Genomic DNA, 21,198 nt, shown 5'->3' on the forward strand with positions numbered 1-21,198 from the left:
CGTAAATATTGTTACATTATATATGTGTTTTATTTTATTATTATTCGTATTTAGACATATCAATAGTACTTGGATAATAACTTGAAGATGAATTGATATCCTTTCGATTTACATAAGGATTTGATAATGGATATCCATATTCTTGTTTTTGTTCTTCTGATAGTTCATGGGGATGACTGATGGCTAAATTTCGTATTGCAAACGTGACACTACTACTATCATCTTTAATATCAATATCTTCTTCTTGATCATATTTCCATATTCGTAAACCAATGATAATAATTCCAACAATTACTTGGAATAACCATAATACAAACATTCCTAAACTGATATAAAATTCCAACCAGATTGATTGTTTGTAAACTTCAATTAACTTATTGATTTTATTCAAGACTGATTGTGGTTGTAAAAACTTGATCTCTTGTAAATCATCCAGTAAATCATCTCCTAATAATGGCAAATCAATATTTAAATTACGATTCATCCAAGTTAATCCTGATTCCACCTTTTCTAGTTTTCGACCAATAGTACAATAGACAATGGTATCAACTGCACCAGATAAAGGGGTTTTACCAAATATACTAGTTAATGTATCATTTAAATCATCCATAAAATTTACAATAGTTGAATTTATAGACAGGGAAGTTTCTTTAATATTTCCAAATAATTCATTATTCATATCTGTTTGTGTATCATTGATATAATCATTCATACTTCGAACATAATTTGTAACTGAATTTGAAGAATCACTTGAATTACCAATAAAAGATTCCATATGATTATTCAAATGTGATTGAACATGATTAACCAATGCAAATTGTAATGCAACTGAAATAATCCCCATTAATCCAAAAAAGAATACAATTCTAGCTGCTTTACTAAATAAATAACTAAACATCCATATCATTTTCTCATTCATATAATATCCCATTCGTTTCTCAATAATATAAAGGACATCATTATTATAAACATTAAAACGATTACGGAATTCAATATCTGTGGAAATTTGTTCTTCATATATAAATTGATCCATACGTTTCCATTCTCTCCATTGTATAAATGCAACATATATGATTGATAATGCCATGGCAATAATTAATCCAATAAATATAATCTTACTAACATTTTCAACAACTTCAACTAAATCACTTTGAACTTGTTGTAATTTATTCATATCTTTCAAACATTCTTGTTTATAATTAAGTGGACTTGGTGTTGAGTTTCTAAAATTATAATTATCCTTCATTACATTTAATTTCTGAACAACTTTATCAAATGGTGTGGCAACTAATGTTTGTGTACCATTATCTAATTTTGATAATCCATCAAAACTTACATTTCTTGCTTTATCGATTTTATCAAGTACATCACCAGGAATCATGATTTTATCTTTCAATTCTCCAAGACTTATATTTATTTGATTTTGATATTCTGATGCTTGTTGTGTCAGTTTGTTTCCTGTTAAAAAATTAGAAATTGCATTAAATCCTTTAACAAGATCATTTATAAATTGAGAAAGACCTTGTAAAGCTGATTCAATATCATTGGTTGCTGATACAACAGTAGCATTAACTGCTTGAATAACACCTTCACTTGCATCAAATGCAAATTCTGTTGTTCCTTTTAATGCAGCATTTAGTATACATATATAAGTACCCAAAAATAATTCAATGACAAATAAAACCATATTTTTTATTGCCCTTAGAAGTAATATAATTGATACCAACCCTGATACTTCTAATGTTTGTAGTTTGTCAACAATCATTTTATGAACTGTATTCAACACTGGTTGAACTTCATCATTATCACAAACTGATTTATCTAGCAATTCCAGAGATAAGTTTTTCAATAGTGAATTTTTTAGTACAATTAGTTTGATAAGTATTAATAGTAGTAATATGGAATATTTATTGAGATATGATTGGGATAAAATTTCTCTTAGATTAAGGTAGTTTCTAAACATAGTTATTTTGAGGGGGGTATGGTTATAAATTGACCAACAAGACAAGAAGAAATGAAAACTTTCAACCCATTGTTATTTGAAATACTTAAATGTCTGATTCCTTGATATTTATGTTATTTCAATTAAGGTAGTATTTAAAACCAATATGAAACACGGCTGCAACAGGTTTGAAAAAAAAAAAAATAAAAATAAAAAAATATCCTGGCAATCATAAACACAAACAAACATAAAACCCTCTTGTTGTCAAATCAGCGTTTTCAATAAAAAAAAATTATTTGACACTTTCAAAACTTCGTGACATTGTACCTTTTTGTAATGGAGATGGTCAATATAGTATTGGTTGGTCAGAGTTTATATTTACTACGTGATAAGTAACACAAGTCGTGTATATGTTTCCAATTGTTTTTTTTTTTGTTTGATTTTCATCAGTGCATTAAGGAGAGAGAGAGAGAACGCCATCAAAAACAACAAATAAAAAAAGGAAACAGAAAACTACTGACGCCGAATTGGACGTGTTTCAATATAACCATTTCAACGGTCAATCCACAGTAAACACATATTTTTATTATTATAATGTCTGACGTCGAAAATACACCTGATGCTGGTTCAGGGGAAGTTAAAGAAGAAAAGAAAATTGCTCATATTAATTTAAAAGTTTCTGATGGTTCAAATGAAATTTTCTTTAAAATTAAACGTAGTACTAAATTTGATAAATTAATGGAAGCTTTTTGTAAAAGACAAGGTATTAATCCAAGTCTTAAACGTTTTTTGATTGATGGACAAAGAGTTGATCCAAAACAAACACCAGATGATTTGGATTTAGAAGATGGTGATACTATTGAAGTTCATAATGCACAATTGGGTGGTTGTTAGAAAAAAAAAAGAATGGCTGATTATATGTCCCTCTACCTATGTATTATTATTGTTTGGTAGTATTAGCTGTCATTTTTTTTTAGTATTTTCAATAAAGTTATAGTTTTTTTACTTAAGAAATTGATAGATTAATTGTAGATTCTTTGTTGATTAGAAGGAGATGATATAAAAGTATACCAGAGTGGAGATTAAGTGTCATGGTAGCTATGTAAAGAAATGACAAGAGAATAATAATAAAAATAAACGTCATTAAACAGTTTCTAGAAATATCGAACTATTCTCATGGGGGGTCTTAGCATTAAAATAATATCACTCTTTAGACCATCACCAACCTGGATGATTCGGGGATTGGAAAGTAAATGACTAAAGACAATCTTATCTGGGGTAACCAAAAATTAGTCAGACGGTGATAAAATAACGGAACCAAAGAGTACTCATATTTGTATATCCAACGGGTATTAGCCCTTGTTGGTGGTTCATACGTGTGTTATGATAATAACAGATTAGAGTATTCACGTTAAATCCGGAATAATAATAATAAAAATAAAAAGTACAGATCGTACGAGTTGGTATTAGTGTTTGCAATTGATATTGATGTTGATGATCACGGCAGAAATTGGATCACTGTTCCTTATTTTCCCGTAAATTATCAAAAGCTTTTCTTATGCCCGATTTTTTTTTTTATCATTCATTGATAAACAGTAAATCTCCACCCATAGCGGACATACACATCCGAAGATGATGTAATGAATGTGAAAGAAAGACAGAAAAAATAGAAGTGCGAAATAATGAATGTGTGTGTGTGTACAAATGGCTCCATTTTTTTTTTTTTTTTTTTTTTTTTTTAATTTTTCTCTCTCACATTCATGGTTAATATTTTAGCTTAGTGAATGACTTGATGCACTAAATGAATAAAAAAAAAATCGAACGGTTTCGCCTTATAATTTGCGACGTAACAAATCCATGATTCCGGGGTAAAAAGAAAAATTTAGTCTCGCGTGCACACTACTAGTAAAAATTTGCAAGCAAAAAAAACAAAAAAAAAATTAATAATAATAATAATAAAGAACAAAGAAGTTCCTTTTTTCCAGAGGTAGGATTTTTAGACTCTTTATCAAAATCTCTTATCTCACCAACCCATTCCCGTTGGTTTAACTAAAGGATGACTAGAGGTTAGGTATAAAAGGAGAACAACTCCTCTTTGAATGTTTGGATTTTTTTTCAGAATTTTTTTTTTTACTCTTGTTTTTCAGCAATTATTTAATTAAATATTCAATTAACTTTCAAATATGTGTAAAACCGAAATTTGTGGCATTTGTCGTATGTTTTAATCGTCTATTTAACGCATCGTTAAATTATCAACAACAATACTAACAAAAAACTATGCTTTTTTTTATAGAACATAAATCATGGACTGGTTGTGGTAAACATGTCCACGAAGTCATGGACGTTTCAACCAAGGATAACTGGTGTACTTGTGAACCATTAGATAAAGACGAAGTTGTTTTTGTTGAAGGTCATGGCGTTTATCCGCCAAAAGCTGGTCAAGGTTTAAGAAGAGGTAGTACTGTTGGTTCTCCAACTTTTTAGGATTGAGACAAAAAAGAAAAATAAGCTACACGTGATGAGAATAATGCAAAGTTTGGGTTTATGAATAGAAAGTTTTTGCTTCGTTTTTGAATGTAGAACATTAGAAATGTTTTATATGATTAGTATTAGATATATATAAATTGTATATGGTTTTATTTATTGTTATTATATTATTTTAATTATTATTGAAAAAAATAACCGTCATCATTATCTTCATCATCATCGCTTGGTCACTTATCTCGCTGATTAGTTTTACTGCAAAATAGAAATAACCAGCAACAACAATAACAATAACAACAACAACAACAAAAAAAATAGACTCTATCACGATAACAACGTGTAAATACGATAATAGGGGATTTTTCAAATTACAGAAGTTGCTATTCACATGTGAGATAAATTGTAAAGAGTATCCTTTCAATTATTAAATACCATATGCTACATACAACTTGCTTTCATTAAATCAGTGGAGTGATTCTATTTTAAAACAAAAACGAGTGGAGAAAGTTTCTTGGGGTAAAAAAAAAAAAAAAAAACAAAAACGAAGCGCGATATGTATATGCGTGCATTTACCAAAAAAGTAGGAACAATTTTTTTATCGATTCATCTAGGGAACAAGGTTTGTGGAGGAGGAGGTGGAGGAGAAGAAGATTATTGGTGATTGTTTCCTGTTTTAAACTTTACTCCTTAAATTGAATTAATTTAATAAAAAAGCAAAAAGTTTAAGTAAAAAGGCATCAAACTGTACGTTTTCATATTTTAAATTGACTGGGTTAGGAATATTATTTACAATCGGTCGATTTATCTTTATTTGTACTGCTTCAAAGTCAGTGCGGGCTTTGTTTGATTGGGGTTCCTCATTTTTATCTTCTCCACACAAAGCAAAAAACGTGATTGATTGAACATGGAGTATAGCAAAACAAGATAATCTATGTGTAATACATCATTATACATCAACTAGCAAATGTTGACAGTACAATTGAGAGAAATAAACTCTTTAAATATTTAACAGTTTAGGAAATTTTTAAGGATAACATTCTCATTTATTTGTTATTTTTAATTGCAGGTAGGATGGAATGGGGGGGGGGGGGGCAAAATAGGTCCAATTTGTATTAATAGTCTGGACGGGTCACTCAAAACTAAAAATAATAATTAACTATGTTTTTTTTTTAAAAAAATATCTACGCGCGTCGAAACAGCAATACGTCTGTTGGGTCGACAAATTCACTTTCGTGCCACCTCTCTCTCTGTCTCTCTCCATGCCGTAGATAGTTGTTGACTGCTCCACCACGACCAAGAGATTCTTGCTAAATCCTATTCCTATTTCTAATCGTTGTCATTATTGTTGTTGTCATTTAGACTCTGCATTGTCCGATCCAAATTTTTCCTCTCTCTCTTTTTTTTTGCTTGACTTTCATTCTCTATAGTGGACATATAATTTTGTCCTTCATTTTTTTTTCTCTCTGTGTTTCTCTCTCCAGCGCTCTTTAATAACATCATCATCTTCATCATCATCATTCATCAATCAATCAATCAATAAATAAATCCAATCGATCATTCAAGACAATAAGAATTTCAAATTTTCTAATTGCTTTCTTTTTTTTTCTTTTAGTTTTTTTTTTTATTAATTTCTAAAATTATCTAACCTTTTCTTTCTTTTCTATAATATAATCAACTACCATTCTATCAACAAATAGTTCTTAGAAACAGCAAGATATCATTTGTTACAACAACAACTCCTTTCACAATAAATACTCAAGGCAAATTCAACCGATCATTTATTTCTAACAACAGCAACAACAGAAAAAATAAAATAGTAAAAACTTCCCTTAATTTTTTACCTCAGACAAAAAGGCAACGAATTTTTTTTTTTTTTTTGTGAGAAGCCAAACAAACAAAAAAAAATCATCATTATTATTTTCATTTCACCAATAGAGTAATTAATTTTTCTTTTTCATTTGAATTGTCGAGTTTTTTTTTTTTTATTTTAAAAAATTAAATATATTTTTGAATATCCAAATATTTATCCAAAGAAACTAGTCATGAATTATCCAGACTTTTTGAATAACAATATTACTCCTACCATGAAACATGATACAAATGGAGATCAATCCAGGCAAGACGAAAATTCTAAACAACAATTAAATTACCCCACCACAAACAACAATGCAACAACAACAATCAATCCTGATCAACAGCAACAACAGTTTCAGTTCAACAAGCTTCTATTTAACAAGTTATCTGCCTTGGACGATTCTTTACCCGTCGATATGTCAAGTTTCTACAACAACACACCGGTAAATAGAGATTCATTCCATTTGCCTGCTGAATTACAAGGTGGTGTATCGACCATATCATCAAGAAGACCAAGTTATGCAGCTGAATCCTTCACAAGAAGTAATTTCTACAATCAACCTAATGTGAATCCCCAATCACCTCAATTAGGACCTCAATCTTCTAATTTTTTCAATAATGGCAAAGATTTATCTTCCATAGCAATTATGAATAACTATGCCAATAATCACTATCAAAATAATTCAATTAATAATTATGATATTAATGATTCATTTGCAAATTTGAACTTACATACAAAGTTCAACGATTTTCAATCAAGAAGACCAAGTCAATTGGTTGACTTTCCTTTCAATCCATTTTATGCTGGTCATGTTCCACCACCACTTCCTTCTTTAGACCAACAACTGCAACAATCTCAACAGCAGCAGCCACCACCTCAACAGCAACAGCAACAACAACAACAGCAGCAACAACAACAACAACAACCAGCGCCACAATTAAACCTTGGGAATAATTCAACTGGATATGGCGCCTACAGGAATAAACAACAAATTAATGGTTCACCTCAATCTGGGCAACAGAATTTACAACAACAGCAACCAACACAGCAACAGAGTCAAGGTGCGACTATTAAATTGGAAAATGGATTGATGTTCAGAGATCAGTACATTATTGCGTCTCCAGATTTGAAAAACTTGTATATGAAAACCATCAAGTACTTTCAAGATCCAAAAATCACTGCTGATATATTATCAAAATTGAACAATTTGTTGATGAATCCAGTTATTGTAAAGTTAATTACCTTCATTAAAAATTTGAATAATCTTACTTTTAACCATAAAATCCTTTGTCTTGTCATCAATAAAAATGGGAAATTTGACTTGTTATCATATCCTCATAATTCCAATATATTTTTACAAAAAAATGATTTGGTCATTGTTGATGGAGATCGTGGTAAAGATTTAGTTATGATTGTCGAACCATTGGTTAATTTGAATTTTGCAATTTTATTTAATTTCTTGAAGAAGTTGGAACATTTGAAGAGTTTGACTATTATCGAGGGACAAGTGACCAAGACCCATGGTGGTACTCATCCAACAACCATGAATGCATCAACTATTATCAATTCCCATCTGAATGAAGATAACGAGTTTATCATCACTTTACCTACGAAGCAAGTTCTTCGTTTTGCCAACCCAAAGGAGGTTCATAAAATTAGTGGTAAATTTCTTGAAGAAAAGAAGGCATTTATTACATGTTACAATAAAATCAAAGAACTCAATCTTGAATCTGATTTATCACTTATTAATGTCGAATATCAATGTGATTTCAAGAAATTGATTTTCTATTACTTTGCAGGATTCAAACGTATTGATTTTAGAGGCTTGATTAAAGAATTGTTTAAGATTTACAAGACAAGAATTTGGTTGTGTGCAGTTTTACCATATGATAAAGCTGAACTTTACATCACCATGGGTGATGAGGATGTCGAACCTAAAGCAAGTAAAGTTGATGAAAATGCAGTTCCAAGCGAATATGAGTTGACCAATGATCAGATATTGAACTTTTCTATTAACGAATTTGATAATTTGGCAACACCAAATTATTTCCATCTGATTAATGTGCAGAATTTGATTAAGCACTTGTCGAATGAGATCAAGGGTAACTTTTATGGGTTCAATACCGGAAAGACAGATAATAATCTCCACCCTATTAAATCAGTTGATAGTTCAGATAGAAGCAGAATTTTACCAAGTTTTAATCCATTTGGCGACATTTAGATGATTTTTTTCCCACCTCCTTCCCAGCACTCCATAATAAACAACAACAAGAGCCAAATAAGTTAATGATAAAATAAAGAGATAGAAGATCTGTAAATTAATGTTGAATCGTACGAATTTAGTTATAGAGTTTTTATTTGCGTTTTTTTTTTGATTAGTCTCCAGGGGACTATAGACCAGTTGGGATACTTATAGAGATTGCTTTATTTATTTTGTATTTTTCTTTTATTATTTTATGTTTTTGATTTTTCAACCAAGATTTCCATCCCTTATATATATATTTGTATATATACCTGAATGATCTTATCTATTTCCTTGTCAAGAATTGATGATTATTCCCAAAAATATCAAATGGTGATTTTATCGTTGATTTGTTTTTGTTTATTTTAGCATCTATTCCAATAAAATATGAAGATAGAGTTTAGCCATGTGGCAGTTTTCTTTTTTTTTTAATAAAGTTGTTTTATTCCTTTTCTTTGATACAATTTAATGATTTATTCTAACGAAATTAACGGGACTATTATATATTTATATATATGTTAATATATCTAACCATGTGTACTTATTGTGATTTTTTTTTACAACCATTGATTGTTGCTGTGATTTGGTCTCCAAAAACGTTACTGCGCAATGGTGTTTATTGAGAACGAAAAAAATTAGCAACACAGGAAATTTACATTGAGCCCTCTTTTACCACCATAATCACCAATGTCAAAGAGACCAAGATCCGTTGAAGAACTATTGGAAGATGACGATTCCAAAACTGCAGTATTTATACCGGTGAACAAACGAATGGATATTAAAAACGCATCACCGTCATCATCAACATCTAATGTATCAAACAAATCGGCTTATCAAAGACTTATGATGACAAGAAAAGCAACCCAAGACAATTCAATTATTCAAGAGCAACCAACTGACAAGAAGAAACAAGCATTTAGAAAATTTCAATTTGAATGGAATGCGGAAGAAGAAGATACTGCTTCGGGTTTTACTCCATTGATCTCAGATGATGATGAAGATGATGAAGAAGAAGATGCTAATGATCAATTGTTGAAAAATCTGGATACTATTCATTGGAAAGATAAACAATTAAAAGATATGACAGATAGAGATTGGAGAATATTTAAAGAAGATTATAATATAACTACCAAAGGGAAAAATATTCCAAATCCACTACGATCATGGGATGAAAGTTCAATTAATTCAAAATTAATTTCAATAATTTATAAATTAGGATTTAATCAACCTACATCTATTCAAAGAGCAAGTATTCCATTATCATTGATTAAAAGAGATGTTGTTGGTGTTGCTGAAACAGGTAGTGGTAAAACATTATCCTTTTTAATTCCATTATTTAATTATATTTTATCTATTGATGAAAATTATATCAAATATGAAAAATCTCTAAATATGCCTATGGGATTGATTTTAGCACCAACTAGGGAATTAGCTATACAAATAACCAAAGAAGCGGAAAAGTTTTGTAAAAAATTAGGATATGTTGTACTTTCTATAATTGGTGGACATCAATATCTGAATACTATTGATGATATTGATAAATCAGGTGTTCATATAATAGTAGCTACTCCCGGGAGATTAGTTGATTCGATTGATAGAAAAATCATTGATTTAAGTAAATGCTATTATTTAATTATGGATGAAGCTGATAGAATGATTGATATGGGATTTGAAAAAGATTTAAATAAAATCATGAGTAAATTACCTAATAGTGATCAATTATCACAAACTATAGATGGCAGAATCTTTCATTTAGATAAAAGATCAACAATGATGTTTACCGCTACTATTTCTCCACCAATTGAAAAAATCACCAAAAATTATTTGATAGATCCTGGATATGTTTATATCGGTGGTGCTGGTGAAGCATTAGATAATATTGAACAACAATTTGAATATCTTCCAAGTGCAACTTCTGAAACTACTAAATTTAATAAATTAATGAAATATATTGGAAATCATATGAAAAATACCCGTAATCCATTGATCATTATATTTGCTAATTTCAAACATGTTTGTGACTCACTATCACAGGAATTATCCAGTAACCATTTAGATAACGTAGTGATACATGGGTCAAAGTCACAAGAAGCCAGAGAATTGGCAATTAATCAATTTAGAAATCATGAAAGTGAAATATTAATAGCTACTGATGTTGCTGCTAGAGGGATTGATATTCCTAATGTGACGCTAGTGATTAATTTCCAAATGGTTAACAAATTTGATGAATATATTCATAGAATTGGGAGAACTGGTAGAGCAGGAAATAAAGGTAAAAGTTTTACATTTATATCTGAACAAGATTCTGATGTCTTTATTCCACTCAAGAAATTTTTAAAGAAAGGTGGTAAAAGGGTACCCGATTGGTTATATAATTATCAAGCACAAACTCTCAAGGATTAAACCTCTTATATGTACTAATATCTAATAAAATGCACATTCGTATTGACTTGTCTTGCTAACTTTAACACCTAGTTTATCAGCAATAGTCCAAGTTAAACCAGTATCTCTTAAAAAACCTTTGCCAAATAATGCCAAATCAAACTCTCCATTATTTACCAAGTCATTAAGCAAATCAAGATCTCTATCTAATCCACCACTACATGCAATTAAACATCGATCACCTATATGTTTCTTAAGTTCACGTGCCAATGGTACTTGAGCAGGAAGGGATTTATCTTCATTGAGAAGATATCTTGATTTCCCATGATTGACAATCCCACCTGAAGTTACATCAATCATCAGTACACCATGATCTATTAATCGATCAGCTAATTTCACAGCTTCTTTCGGAGTCCAACATTCTTCATGATGATCATCATCTTGAGAATTATCACACATGGCAAGTTTTATAAAAATTGGAACTTTATCATCAATTCTTTGTTTAATTTCATCAATAATTTCCAATAATAATCTTATTCTATTATCAAATTCTCCACCATATTCATCATTTCTATGATTAGTTAATTTACTTAAAAATTGATGAATTAAACATCCATTACCAGCATGAATTTCAATTGAATCAAATTTACAAATTTTAATTGCTCTTTCAGCAGAATCACCAAAATCTTTAATAATTTGTTTAATTTCATTTATATTTAATTCTCTTGGAATATTATGATTTTCACTAAATGGAATATTTGAAGGTCCAACACAATAATCTTTAAAATTATTTTCAATAATTCCAAATCCTTTACCTTCACCTATTTTTCTACCACCATGATTTAATTGAATACAACAATAAATTGAATTTTTTTGTTCATGTATAAAATCAACAATTTTTTTCAAATTTTTAGCTTGATAATCATTCCATAAACCTAAATCATAATTTGATAATCCTGAATTTTTGGAAACTGATGTACTTTCAATAAAAATTATTCCTGGTCCTCTAATTGCAAATGATCCATAATGAATTAAATGAAATGAACTAATTTCATTTGTTGATGTTGATGCTGCATACATACACATTGGTGAAACACCTATTCTGTTGGGTAGTTCAATTGAATCATTGATTTTTAATGGTTGGAATAATACAGGTCGTGTGATATCTGACATAATTGTTTGATATGAAATTGATAATGTTGTAAAAAGGGGTAGACGTTAAGAAAGAAAGAAAGAAAGAAAAAAATACGGGGCAATTGAATTCAAGAATGGTTTTTTTTTTGGAGAAGTCGGAAAAATAAAAAATAATCCCGTCGATATCCTCATTCCCTTAGTTTGTAAATTTTCCGAGAATTGAAAAGAATTTACATCTTGAAAGTATATCAAATCATCTCGTGACATTATAAATCGTTAATTATATTATTATGGGGGCGGGGATAAATTCGCTTTATCGTATATACACAATATAAATAAATGACTAATCATTCATCATCTTCATCACTAGAATAGTTACCTAAAACACTTTCTAAATGAGGTTCATTTCTTTTAAACATCAACAGTTTTCTAAATTTGGCAACTTGTTTTAATGTAGATTTACGTATTATACCATTTCCTTGTTTAGATGACGTAGAATAATCATTCAATGTGGAATTCCGAGTACTAACATTACTATTCGAATGATCTCCATTATTTACTTCTTTTTGTTCTTTATTCAATTCAACAACTTCAATTTCAACTTCTTTAGTTACCGAAGAATCTATTTTACGTTTTTTATTGCTATTATTATTATCTTGATCTTGTAATAATTGTCGAACGGTATCCATTGCCAATTCTTCCATTCTTCGCTTTTCTTGCTGTTGAACTTCTGGGTTTTTATCTTCACTTGCCCATCGTACAAATAATACTTCTTTACTTCCTTCTTGTAAACATTGTTTTTGCATTGCTTCTTTAGCAAATTGAGCTCTATTTTCATTTTCCATAGTTATAAATGCACAATTCTTATTTTTTAAAACACGAATTTTAATGATATTACCAAATTCTTCAAAATTCTTCTTTAATAAATTTTCAATATTTGGTCTCATATGAAATCCTCCAACATATAGTGTACAATTTTTTTTATTAAATGAACCTACTCCATCCATATCATCTCTATAATTTGCAGTTTTATCTCTACCAAAACAATCTTGAGTTTGTTTAAAATCATCTGAATCATTAGGTAGACGATGGAAATAATTACATTTTGAACCTAAATAACAACATCCTTGACTGAAAAATAAACAAATTGGAGATCCTTTACTTGCTTTCGTATAACCTTCATCATTAGACAAATTAACTCTATATTTCAGTTTTGTCTTTGCTTGATTATTATCATTTTTGGACCAATTTGTCCACCATATATTGAATTGTTGAGATCCTACTTGTTGAGGTTTATTTGAATCGGATATATCATCGGGATTTACTTGTAGTCTAGCTGGTTTGGACATAGGATCAGATGAAGTTATAGAACTAATTGAAGTTTTATCAAGTGCCATGATAATATTATCTTTTAAGCCTTTTTCCTTAATTTTTTTTCCGTCGTCTCTGTGAGTGTGTGTGTGTGTGGAACAGGATGTCTCACTCTTGGTGTGATTTTTGCTTTTTTGTTTTTGTCTGTCGGTGAAAAAAAAAAAAAAAACAAAACAGAAAATCTTTCGTTGGGCTAGCGCTCTCCCTCGGTAGTAGAATGCACCTTGTTGTGAATGCCTGCCTTTATTTCTGTGGATATTTTGTCTCACTCTGTTCAGTCTAAATTGAATCGGGGGAATTCGAACCGGACTGATCTGAATGGAGGGGGGGGGGACAAAGAAACAGTAGTTTATGATAATGTAGAAGCAGAAGAAGAAGAAGAAGAAGAAGAGAAGAAAAAGACAAAATAGCAAGCAAACAATAAAAAAAAAACTAAATAGGAATTATTGCTATAGTTTTACTACTTTATTTATTAGACCGGAAATACACTAAAATAAGAAATACCTATACAAAATAAAAGAAAGAAACAAAAAAAAGACAAACCAACAGAAGCAGCTCCCAGCTATAAGCGAATAGGGATTAGTTTATTCTGATGATATAAAGGTGACGTAAAGAGCCATGCATGCCTTAGGATCAACTAAAAAAAAGGACCCAAATAAATTCGGAAATGCGGGTTTAACACGTGAAATAGCTGCAACACATTTCCGGCCGCAAAAATTACATTATGTGTGTGGCAGCCCAATAACTACAATAATCTCTCTATGCAAGAAAAAACAACATCAAGAATTAGAATTAGTAATAGTAAAGTACTTGAAAACAAATAAAGCTCTATATATAAAATGAGCCCATATAATAGGTAAAACAAAAAATAAAATAAAATGAAATGATTAATTTACTTGAATATCTAAATCAATGAAAAGATGAAAGAAAATCCAATCAATCCAGCAACGGCAACGGAGTTCTTCCAGTTACCTTGTGGATAGGCTCCAACAGCCGCACCAGTAGCAGATGTTGAGGAACTGTTGGAAGAGTTACCACCAGAAGCAGCAGCACTACCACCAGTAGTTCCATTAGTACTATTTGAACCAGTACCAGCACCAGCAGCAACAGCAGTAGATGAAGCGTCATCATCATCATCACCAGTAGACGAGGCATCTTCATCTTCATCAGTGGCAGAAGCTGAAGCATCTTCGTCGTCATCACCTGTAGCAGAAGCATCTTCGTCATCATCTCCAGTGGCAGAAGCATCTTCGTCGTCATCCTCACTGGCAGTGGCAGTGGCATCTTCGTCAGTTGCAGTAGCCGATTCATCGTCATCTTCTTCAGTTGCAGTAGCTGATTCATCTTCATCTTCGCCAGTTGCAGATTCTTCATCATCTTCATCAGTAGATGGGGTTTCAGTAGAATCGGCACTGTCGTCATCATCTGTGGCTGTGGCATCAGCATTAGCACCAATTGAACTTAATTGAGCATCAACATCATCAATATTAGATGCGAAACCTGCAGTAATTGTAGAATATTGCAGTTCACCAATTTCAGTTAATAATCTCCAATTACTTTCAGCAGCATCTGTAGCTGACAGAAATTCAACAACAATACCCAGAGTAAGTTGAAGAAAACCATTTTCTAAAGTGCTTGCAACACCAAGACCGGCAGTAAGAATGTCATTAAGTCCGTTGATAATATCAGCCATTGTTTTTAATATAGAGATTATTGATTGAGTTTATGTAATGGAGAAAATCAAAAAAAAAGAAGAGCAACAGCCACTTGAAAAGGTTGAATTCTTCAGAAGAGGAAATATATTGGGCTTTTATACTTCAAAAAAATAAAACAAAATCTTATAATGTCTTAGTAAAAAAACAACAGCAAAAGCAACATACACCCAAACAAACGTCTCGGGAAAAGTTGAAATATCTAAATCTAACGTGACAGAATGTAATATGAACTGCAAACATCCAGGGATAAAGTTTCAAACTAAAAAAAAAAAGAAAATGAAAAATAAACACACTGTCATTATTACTGTCATTATTAATGCAAAAATACAAAAAAGTTTGAAAACAGACACGCTTGGGCTGTGTTTCTTGTCGTGGTACATTGCCAGAAAATTATGAACACCCTCCCCCACTCAAAAAATGGTTATGAAAGGATTGGTTTGAGTGATAATATGTCCGATAATTCTACCCACTCCTTAATCATCATTGGCAATAAATAAAGAGAAAAAAAAAAGAATGCAAAAAAAAAATTATTCTTGGAACGCGCGTGGTTATTTGCTATTTATGAACAGTTGTGGTTCAAAAATTTGGGTTTTAGGTTTGTCATGATTTTCCATAAAGTTTTCCGTTCATTCTTTTGTAGTATGTAATGACAAATTCCCGATCCTTCCTAATGATTCCCATATGGTTATAGGTTAGATGCTAGTATAGTTCAAACAAGATAGAAGGCTATGGGTAGAATCGTGAACTTTATCAACGAAGTTTTCTTGTTTAATTCAATTCTTTTCAAGCTTGGTGAACAACATGCATGGATAGTTAAAATAGAGAGAAGAACCGAAATAAAAAAGAAAAAATTAAAACAAAGGAAACACCCACCTCCATTAGCCCACGTTTCTTGATTTACCAACAATAAACTTCTAGGGGGGAAAATATAGAAGCGATGTATCAGACAGAAATCTTGGGAACATTCCTTCAACACTTTTCTTTTTTTTATTTATTAATTTATTTGCTTTACCTGTTTTCAAACTATAGATTTCGAGCCGATCGTGATTTCTTTTCGTTGACCACACATCATGGAAATATAAACAATTCATAAAGTATGACGACGATTCTCCACAATTGTTCCCGATGGTTTTCTTATTCACAAGTACGAAATATTTCATGTCAATTAAATCTCCACTAATAAATCCGTCTATAGACTTCAAGAAAAATGAAAATTCCAAATTGATTTTAGTCTCCATCTTTCTTGAATATCCCCGAGTCTTGGAGGGATTCAAGAAAACATCTTACTACTTGATTACGAACTCATCACTACAAACACTAAATTTGTTAGGCAATATCATCAAGAACAACAACAATTTCAAGCTGCTTTTGTTGCTTCGTCTCTTTTGTATTTAATAAGAAACAACCGTTCTTTGAATTTTGAATGCAAAAAAAAAAACAACAACAAAAGAATACTCAAAAACCAAAAACGGTTGCATTAGATTCCGCGTTCTAAAAAAAAGAAATCATATAAATACATCACGTGACTTAACTAAATCTTGAATCTGTTTGATTTTTCGATCCACCAATGAAACTTGTCATAGTACAATTGAATTATGCATGAAATTCATTGAATATCGCTAACATTACACAATTTGGGAATTTCTACCCGCTAGAATTTTTTTTTTTAGATTCAGATTGGTTGGTGCGCAAGTGATAAAATCCCAATTAGGCAACTCGATCCCGTTATCATCTGGGCGAAAAAAAAAAAAAAATTAAAATTTGTGGGATTTGGTTTAAGATATTGTGGATATATAAAATCAGCATTAGAACCCCCTCCATTGAAATTTATTATTTCAAAAGTAGAGTGTTTTGTTTTACTCAATTAATTAAATCAAATTTATAATAATGTGTGGTCCAAATTCATCTACTACTACTCAATCTACATCTTCTTCTTCTTCATCAAGCAAATCTGGTAATTGTTGTGGTGCTTCTTGTAAATGTGGTTCTTCCTGTTCTTGTGCATCTTGTAATACCACCAAATTATAAGTCAGAATTCCAACAATACTATCTCATCCATTGAATTTATCAATACTGGTTATATGATCAAAGAAATTCACTACATATTCATCATCCATCCAAGTGATACACATAATAACTGATTATCATACGTAACAATTTTTTTTTTTTTTGTATATTCAATAACAATAATAAAAATAAAAAACCCATAATTTCAATACTCATACCAATTAAATTTACCCTTGATACACCTAAAACTCTTCTTCCTCTTCTACATACTCTTCATACATGATTTTTTCAACTTCAGCAGCAAACTGTATCAAATCGGGACTCAATCCTTCCATTTCCTTTGCATGTTGAATCAAAATTTCAATGGCTCTTAATTTATTGAAATAAAAATTTCTTTCCGATTCCATCTGTTGAGCATCAATAGCATATTCTTCAGCTAAAACCGATGTGGTAACTCCACCTGTAACTGGTGCAGTATTTGACATCGCTTCATTCATAACAGGTGCATGATTATTGGATCCATTAGTACTTCCATTTGCATTACCATTTCTAAATCCATTTGGGGAACGATGCCCATTACTGGTAGACATATTATGGTTATTACTATTATAGCCATTATTACTATGGTTGTTAATATTAGTATTATTATTATTATTATTATTATTATTACTGTTGTTGTTATTAGTATTAGAAGCAGGACTTATACCCGAACCTTGATTAATATTTGAGCGAGCTTTTGGTGTTGTTGAAATTCTTCCATTTACAACACCATTAGCACCTGACGATTTTCTAGATCCGACAGGAGTACTTGTTCTTCTGCCATCTCTGACTTTTGGGGCAACAACAGATGATGTAGCAATAGCACCAGGTCTTGCTGGTGACAGTTTTATAACCGTTGTTTTCATAGGAACATTATTTGTGGTAGCATATCTTTTGATCCATTGTAAAAGTTCCAAATTATCCTGAAGTTTGCAACGTATCAATTTCTCAACATCAATAGTCTTGGTTATATTATTTTTAACAAAAACATGTTGTAGGATCTTATAGTTATGACGATATTCATATTCAGTCTTTGCATTATATTTAACTTTGTTTAAAGGAACATCTCCGACTATGGTATCCATTAATTGACAAAATGCAGCACCAGATCCACATTGTTCAATCTTCGTGTAATTCAAATCCAAAGTACTATTTAACCAGTTAAGTAATTCTGCTCTTGACTCACCAACAACCATAATGAAATCAATTATCTTGAAGATATAGATTGAATCAACAAATAATCAATAAACGTAACAAACTATAAGAAGGGTTTGATATGATTGTGTTTGGTTTGTCAAAAACTTTTAAGAACAACAAACAAGCAAAAAAAAAAATATAAAATCTTTAGAGACAAAAAACTAAAAAAATTTAAATCCAAAAACAAACAACCTGTATATTAGACACGAACACACACCCAGACATCAACAGTTAGGTTCTGGCAACCGTGTTTTAGGATATGTAAAATTTGGTCTACGTAGAAGACAAGGTATAATGCAAGGAAGATGAAATAAAGGGAAATAGTAGTTATCAATTAAGGATATAAGAGCAAGACTAGACCCACTGTAATAATGATATTACACAAGGTGGGAGGGGGGGGGGTCTACCTTCAAATCGATTACAGCACTATCATGCCAATGTAAAACACGTGAGAGCAAATTGGCAACACGCATCAAGTTGATTGATTGCCAATCTCTTTCCAACTAAAAAAAAAATAAAATCACTAGAAGTAGCTTTTCCTATACTGTTTTTTTTGCAACACCGTATAAGTTGAAATGTAAATTATAAATGTTTTGACGGTTATGATCACGGGGGGTTTCTATGAAGCAAGACACGTTGATAAGGGGGGGATGATTTTGAATCAAATGACATGTCATATGATAAGGCTGTGCTTAAACCAGCAAACACAATGATATATGAAACTTGTTGTCTCTCTAATTCAAAGGTCACAACATTTTAATATTTCTATGGGCTGTATGTGTTAATAGCAAAATTTAACAGCACAAAATATTATTGAAAGCGTAGTCATTAAATTTCATAGCAAGCTTAGCACACATTAACAATGCGAAGATTTTTTTTCGTTTTTCGTTTTTTCACATTGTGCGTGTAAATGAGTACAGAAAGTTTTTTTTTTATTTGTTTCTAGGTGTTCCTCTTTTCTCTACAAATCAAATATCATCGATTATTTAAAGTCAAGTAATTGCTTAAATATTCTTAAACATTCAATTGCCCTTACTTTTCTGATATTATAAAGTACATATTCATCAAATAGTCTCCTTGCATTTTGTTTTGATTATATATTGATAATTCACTTGTTCCCCTTTACATCTTTTTCAAAATGTTACCTCATACATATACCAATCAATCTTCTGCAACAGGGTTTGCCAAACATCAAGATTCTGCTATTGCTTCTGATAACGAGGAAATTGCAGAGGTTGAAATCAATGCTGGTGAAGCTCCACCTCCACCATTGAGAAGATCTTCTTCATTATTCTCCTTATCTTCAAAAGAAGATTTACCTAAACCCGAGAAGAAAGAATATATCCAATTCATTGATGATGAAAGACATTTCAGTTTGATTAGAAATTTACATATGGCCGATTTCATCACCTTATTAAATGGGTTCAGTGGGTTTTATGCAATTATTTCTTGTTTAAGATATACATTAACTGGTCAAACTCATTACGTTCAAAGAGCTCATTTTTTTATATTATTAGGATTGTTTTTTGACTTTTTTGATGGTAGAGTTGCAAGATTAAGAAATAAATCTTCATTAATGGGTCAAGAATTAGATTCATTAGCTGACTTGGTTTCATTTGGTGTTTCTCCAGCTACTATTGCTTTTTCAATTGGTTTTCAAACTACTGTTGATGTATTATTATTAGCATTCTGGGTCTTGTGTGGTTTGACTAGATTAGCAAGATTCAACATTTCAGTTAATAATATTCCAAAAGATAAAACTGGTAAAGCTCATTATTTCGAAGGTTTACCAATTCCATCTAATTTGTTTTGGGTTGCTACTATGGCTTTATTTGTTTCTAAAGATTGGATTCATGAAAATTTGCCTTTCGGTACTATTTTGAAAGACACTGCTTTTGAATTCCATATCATCACCATTGGATTCTTCTTACAAGGTTGTGCTGAAATCTCCAAATCCTTGAAAATTCCAAAACCTTAAGTTCAAAGTGTTTAGTGTGTGTATATATATTATTCATGTATTTTGTTTTCCCTTTTCCAGGTGTTATCTTTTTTTTTTGTATTGTTTTATAGTTTGCTAATTTAATAACTGTGTATTTCTATATATACATGCAAAAATATTCCTAATATTTTCTATTTAACTTCTGGATCTTCCCATTTCGGTGTTGTCAACGAAAATACAATTCTATCTCTAAAATCAACCCCTCTATATCTCCCAGTCAACAATTGGTTGTAAAACTCTTTAGGGAAATTCTTGGGATCCAATAATCCAATATCATTAACTTTAAATGGATTTAATCTATGGTTATGTTGAGATTTACCCAACATTTGCATGGTACTCCAAAAAGCTCCATTTAAAGGCATTAAATTATTTAAAAACATTACCCAATACAAGATACCTTTTTTTCTATATTCGACATTATCATGGGTAATTCCCAATTTTTTACATTTATAAAAGAAAAAACCCAATTGATATAATAAATCAGGTTGTCCTTCAACTTGTTTAATAATTTCTTGAATTTTTATATCTGTAGGATGATTAGTTGTTTGTTTATACTGACGATCTATTTCATTGGCTCGATCCACTGCATTAGGAAGAACTTGGAGAAATTTTGGTAATTTTAAAGTACGATATGGAGCCAGGTGCAATATAGGGGATAATATTCTATTGTATCTGAACACAGATCTTGTAGCTATGAGTCGATTCATGGTTGGCTCTGTATTAAAGTATTGCCATCTCTCTGTTGGTGGATGGATAAAGTTAGTGTATGACGCAAAAAAATAATAAAAAAAAAAATATTAAAGGGCAGTAGTGCCTCCAGTTGAAACAAAA

General features: G+C 30.8%; 11 protein-coding genes across 11 annotated transcripts; 5 read left to right on the forward strand and 6 right to left on the reverse strand. All coding sequences in view use genetic code 12, as the record gives it.

The window, feature by feature from the left end:
* Nucleotides 1-40: 40 nt before the first annotated feature.
* On the reverse strand, nucleotides 41-1,963 carry PRM1 (pheromone-regulated protein; the record flags this gene model as incomplete). The annotated part of the gene is made up of 1 exon (XM_002549766.1): nucleotides 41-1,963. The coding sequence occupies one exon, from the start codon at nucleotides 1,961-1,963 to the stop codon at nucleotides 41-43; it is 1,923 nt and encodes a 640-aa protein (XP_002549812.1).
* A 573-nt stretch (nucleotides 1,964-2,536) lies between these two features.
* SMT3 (SUMO family protein) lies at nucleotides 2,537-2,836 on the forward strand (the record flags this gene model as incomplete). The annotated part of the gene is made up of 1 exon (XM_002549767.1): nucleotides 2,537-2,836. The coding sequence occupies one exon, from the start codon at nucleotides 2,537-2,539 to the stop codon at nucleotides 2,834-2,836; it is 300 nt and encodes a 99-aa protein (XP_002549813.1).
* A 1,383-nt stretch (nucleotides 2,837-4,219) lies between these two features.
* On the forward strand, nucleotides 4,220-4,426 carry CTRG_04111 (uncharacterized protein; the record flags this gene model as incomplete). Its single annotated transcript, XM_002549768.1, has 1 exon — nucleotides 4,220-4,426. One exon carries the CDS (start codon nucleotides 4,220-4,222, stop codon nucleotides 4,424-4,426), a length of 207 nt encoding a protein of 68 aa, XP_002549814.1.
* A 2,042-nt stretch (nucleotides 4,427-6,468) lies between these two features.
* On the forward strand, nucleotides 6,469-8,502 carry PSP1 (Psp1p; the record flags this gene model as incomplete). The annotated part of the gene is made up of 1 exon (XM_002549769.1): nucleotides 6,469-8,502. One exon carries the CDS (start codon nucleotides 6,469-6,471, stop codon nucleotides 8,500-8,502), a length of 2,034 nt encoding a protein of 677 aa, XP_002549815.1.
* A 708-nt stretch (nucleotides 8,503-9,210) lies between these two features.
* CTRG_04113 (mRNA splicing protein) lies at nucleotides 9,211-10,926 on the forward strand (the record flags this gene model as incomplete). The annotated part of the gene is made up of 1 exon (XM_002549770.1): nucleotides 9,211-10,926. The coding sequence occupies one exon, from the start codon at nucleotides 9,211-9,213 to the stop codon at nucleotides 10,924-10,926; it is 1,716 nt and encodes a 571-aa protein (XP_002549816.1).
* Nucleotides 10,927-10,947: 21 nt separating this feature from the next.
* On the reverse strand, nucleotides 10,948-12,078 carry CTRG_04114 (uncharacterized protein; the record flags this gene model as incomplete). The annotated part of the gene is made up of 1 exon (XM_002549771.1): nucleotides 10,948-12,078. The coding sequence occupies one exon, from the start codon at nucleotides 12,076-12,078 to the stop codon at nucleotides 10,948-10,950; it is 1,131 nt and encodes a 376-aa protein (XP_002549817.1).
* A 308-nt stretch (nucleotides 12,079-12,386) lies between these two features.
* CTRG_04115 (uncharacterized protein) lies at nucleotides 12,387-13,436 on the reverse strand (the record flags this gene model as incomplete). Its single annotated transcript, XM_002549772.1, has 1 exon — nucleotides 12,387-13,436. The coding sequence occupies one exon, from the start codon at nucleotides 13,434-13,436 to the stop codon at nucleotides 12,387-12,389; it is 1,050 nt and encodes a 349-aa protein (XP_002549818.1).
* An 878-nt stretch (nucleotides 13,437-14,314) lies between these two features.
* CTRG_04116 (uncharacterized protein) lies at nucleotides 14,315-15,103 on the reverse strand (the record flags this gene model as incomplete). The annotated part of the gene is made up of 1 exon (XM_002549773.1): nucleotides 14,315-15,103. One exon carries the CDS (start codon nucleotides 15,101-15,103, stop codon nucleotides 14,315-14,317), a length of 789 nt encoding a protein of 262 aa, XP_002549819.1.
* Nucleotides 15,104-17,374: 2,271 nt separating this feature from the next.
* CTRG_04117 (microtubule-binding protein) lies at nucleotides 17,375-18,367 on the reverse strand (the record flags this gene model as incomplete). Its single annotated transcript, XM_002549774.1, has 1 exon — nucleotides 17,375-18,367. One exon carries the CDS (start codon nucleotides 18,365-18,367, stop codon nucleotides 17,375-17,377), a length of 993 nt encoding a protein of 330 aa, XP_002549820.1.
* Nucleotides 18,368-19,506: 1,139 nt separating this feature from the next.
* Nucleotides 19,507-20,346, forward strand: CHO1 (CDP-diacylglycerol-serine O-phosphatidyltransferase; the record flags this gene model as incomplete). The annotated part of the gene is made up of 1 exon (XM_002549775.1): nucleotides 19,507-20,346. The coding sequence occupies one exon, from the start codon at nucleotides 19,507-19,509 to the stop codon at nucleotides 20,344-20,346; it is 840 nt and encodes a 279-aa protein (XP_002549821.1).
* Nucleotides 20,347-20,498: 152 nt separating this feature from the next.
* On the reverse strand, nucleotides 20,499-21,074 carry FGR39 (Fgr39p; the record flags this gene model as incomplete). Its single annotated transcript, XM_002549776.1, has 1 exon — nucleotides 20,499-21,074. One exon carries the CDS (start codon nucleotides 21,072-21,074, stop codon nucleotides 20,499-20,501), a length of 576 nt encoding a protein of 191 aa, XP_002549822.1.
* Nucleotides 21,075-21,198: the final 124 nt, after the last annotated feature.

This window comes from Candida tropicalis, assembly GCF_000006335.3.
Source record: "Candida tropicalis MYA-3404 genomic scaffold supercont3.5, whole genome shotgun sequence".
NCBI lineage: Eukaryota > Fungi > Ascomycota > Pichiomycetes > Serinales > Debaryomycetaceae > Candida > Candida tropicalis.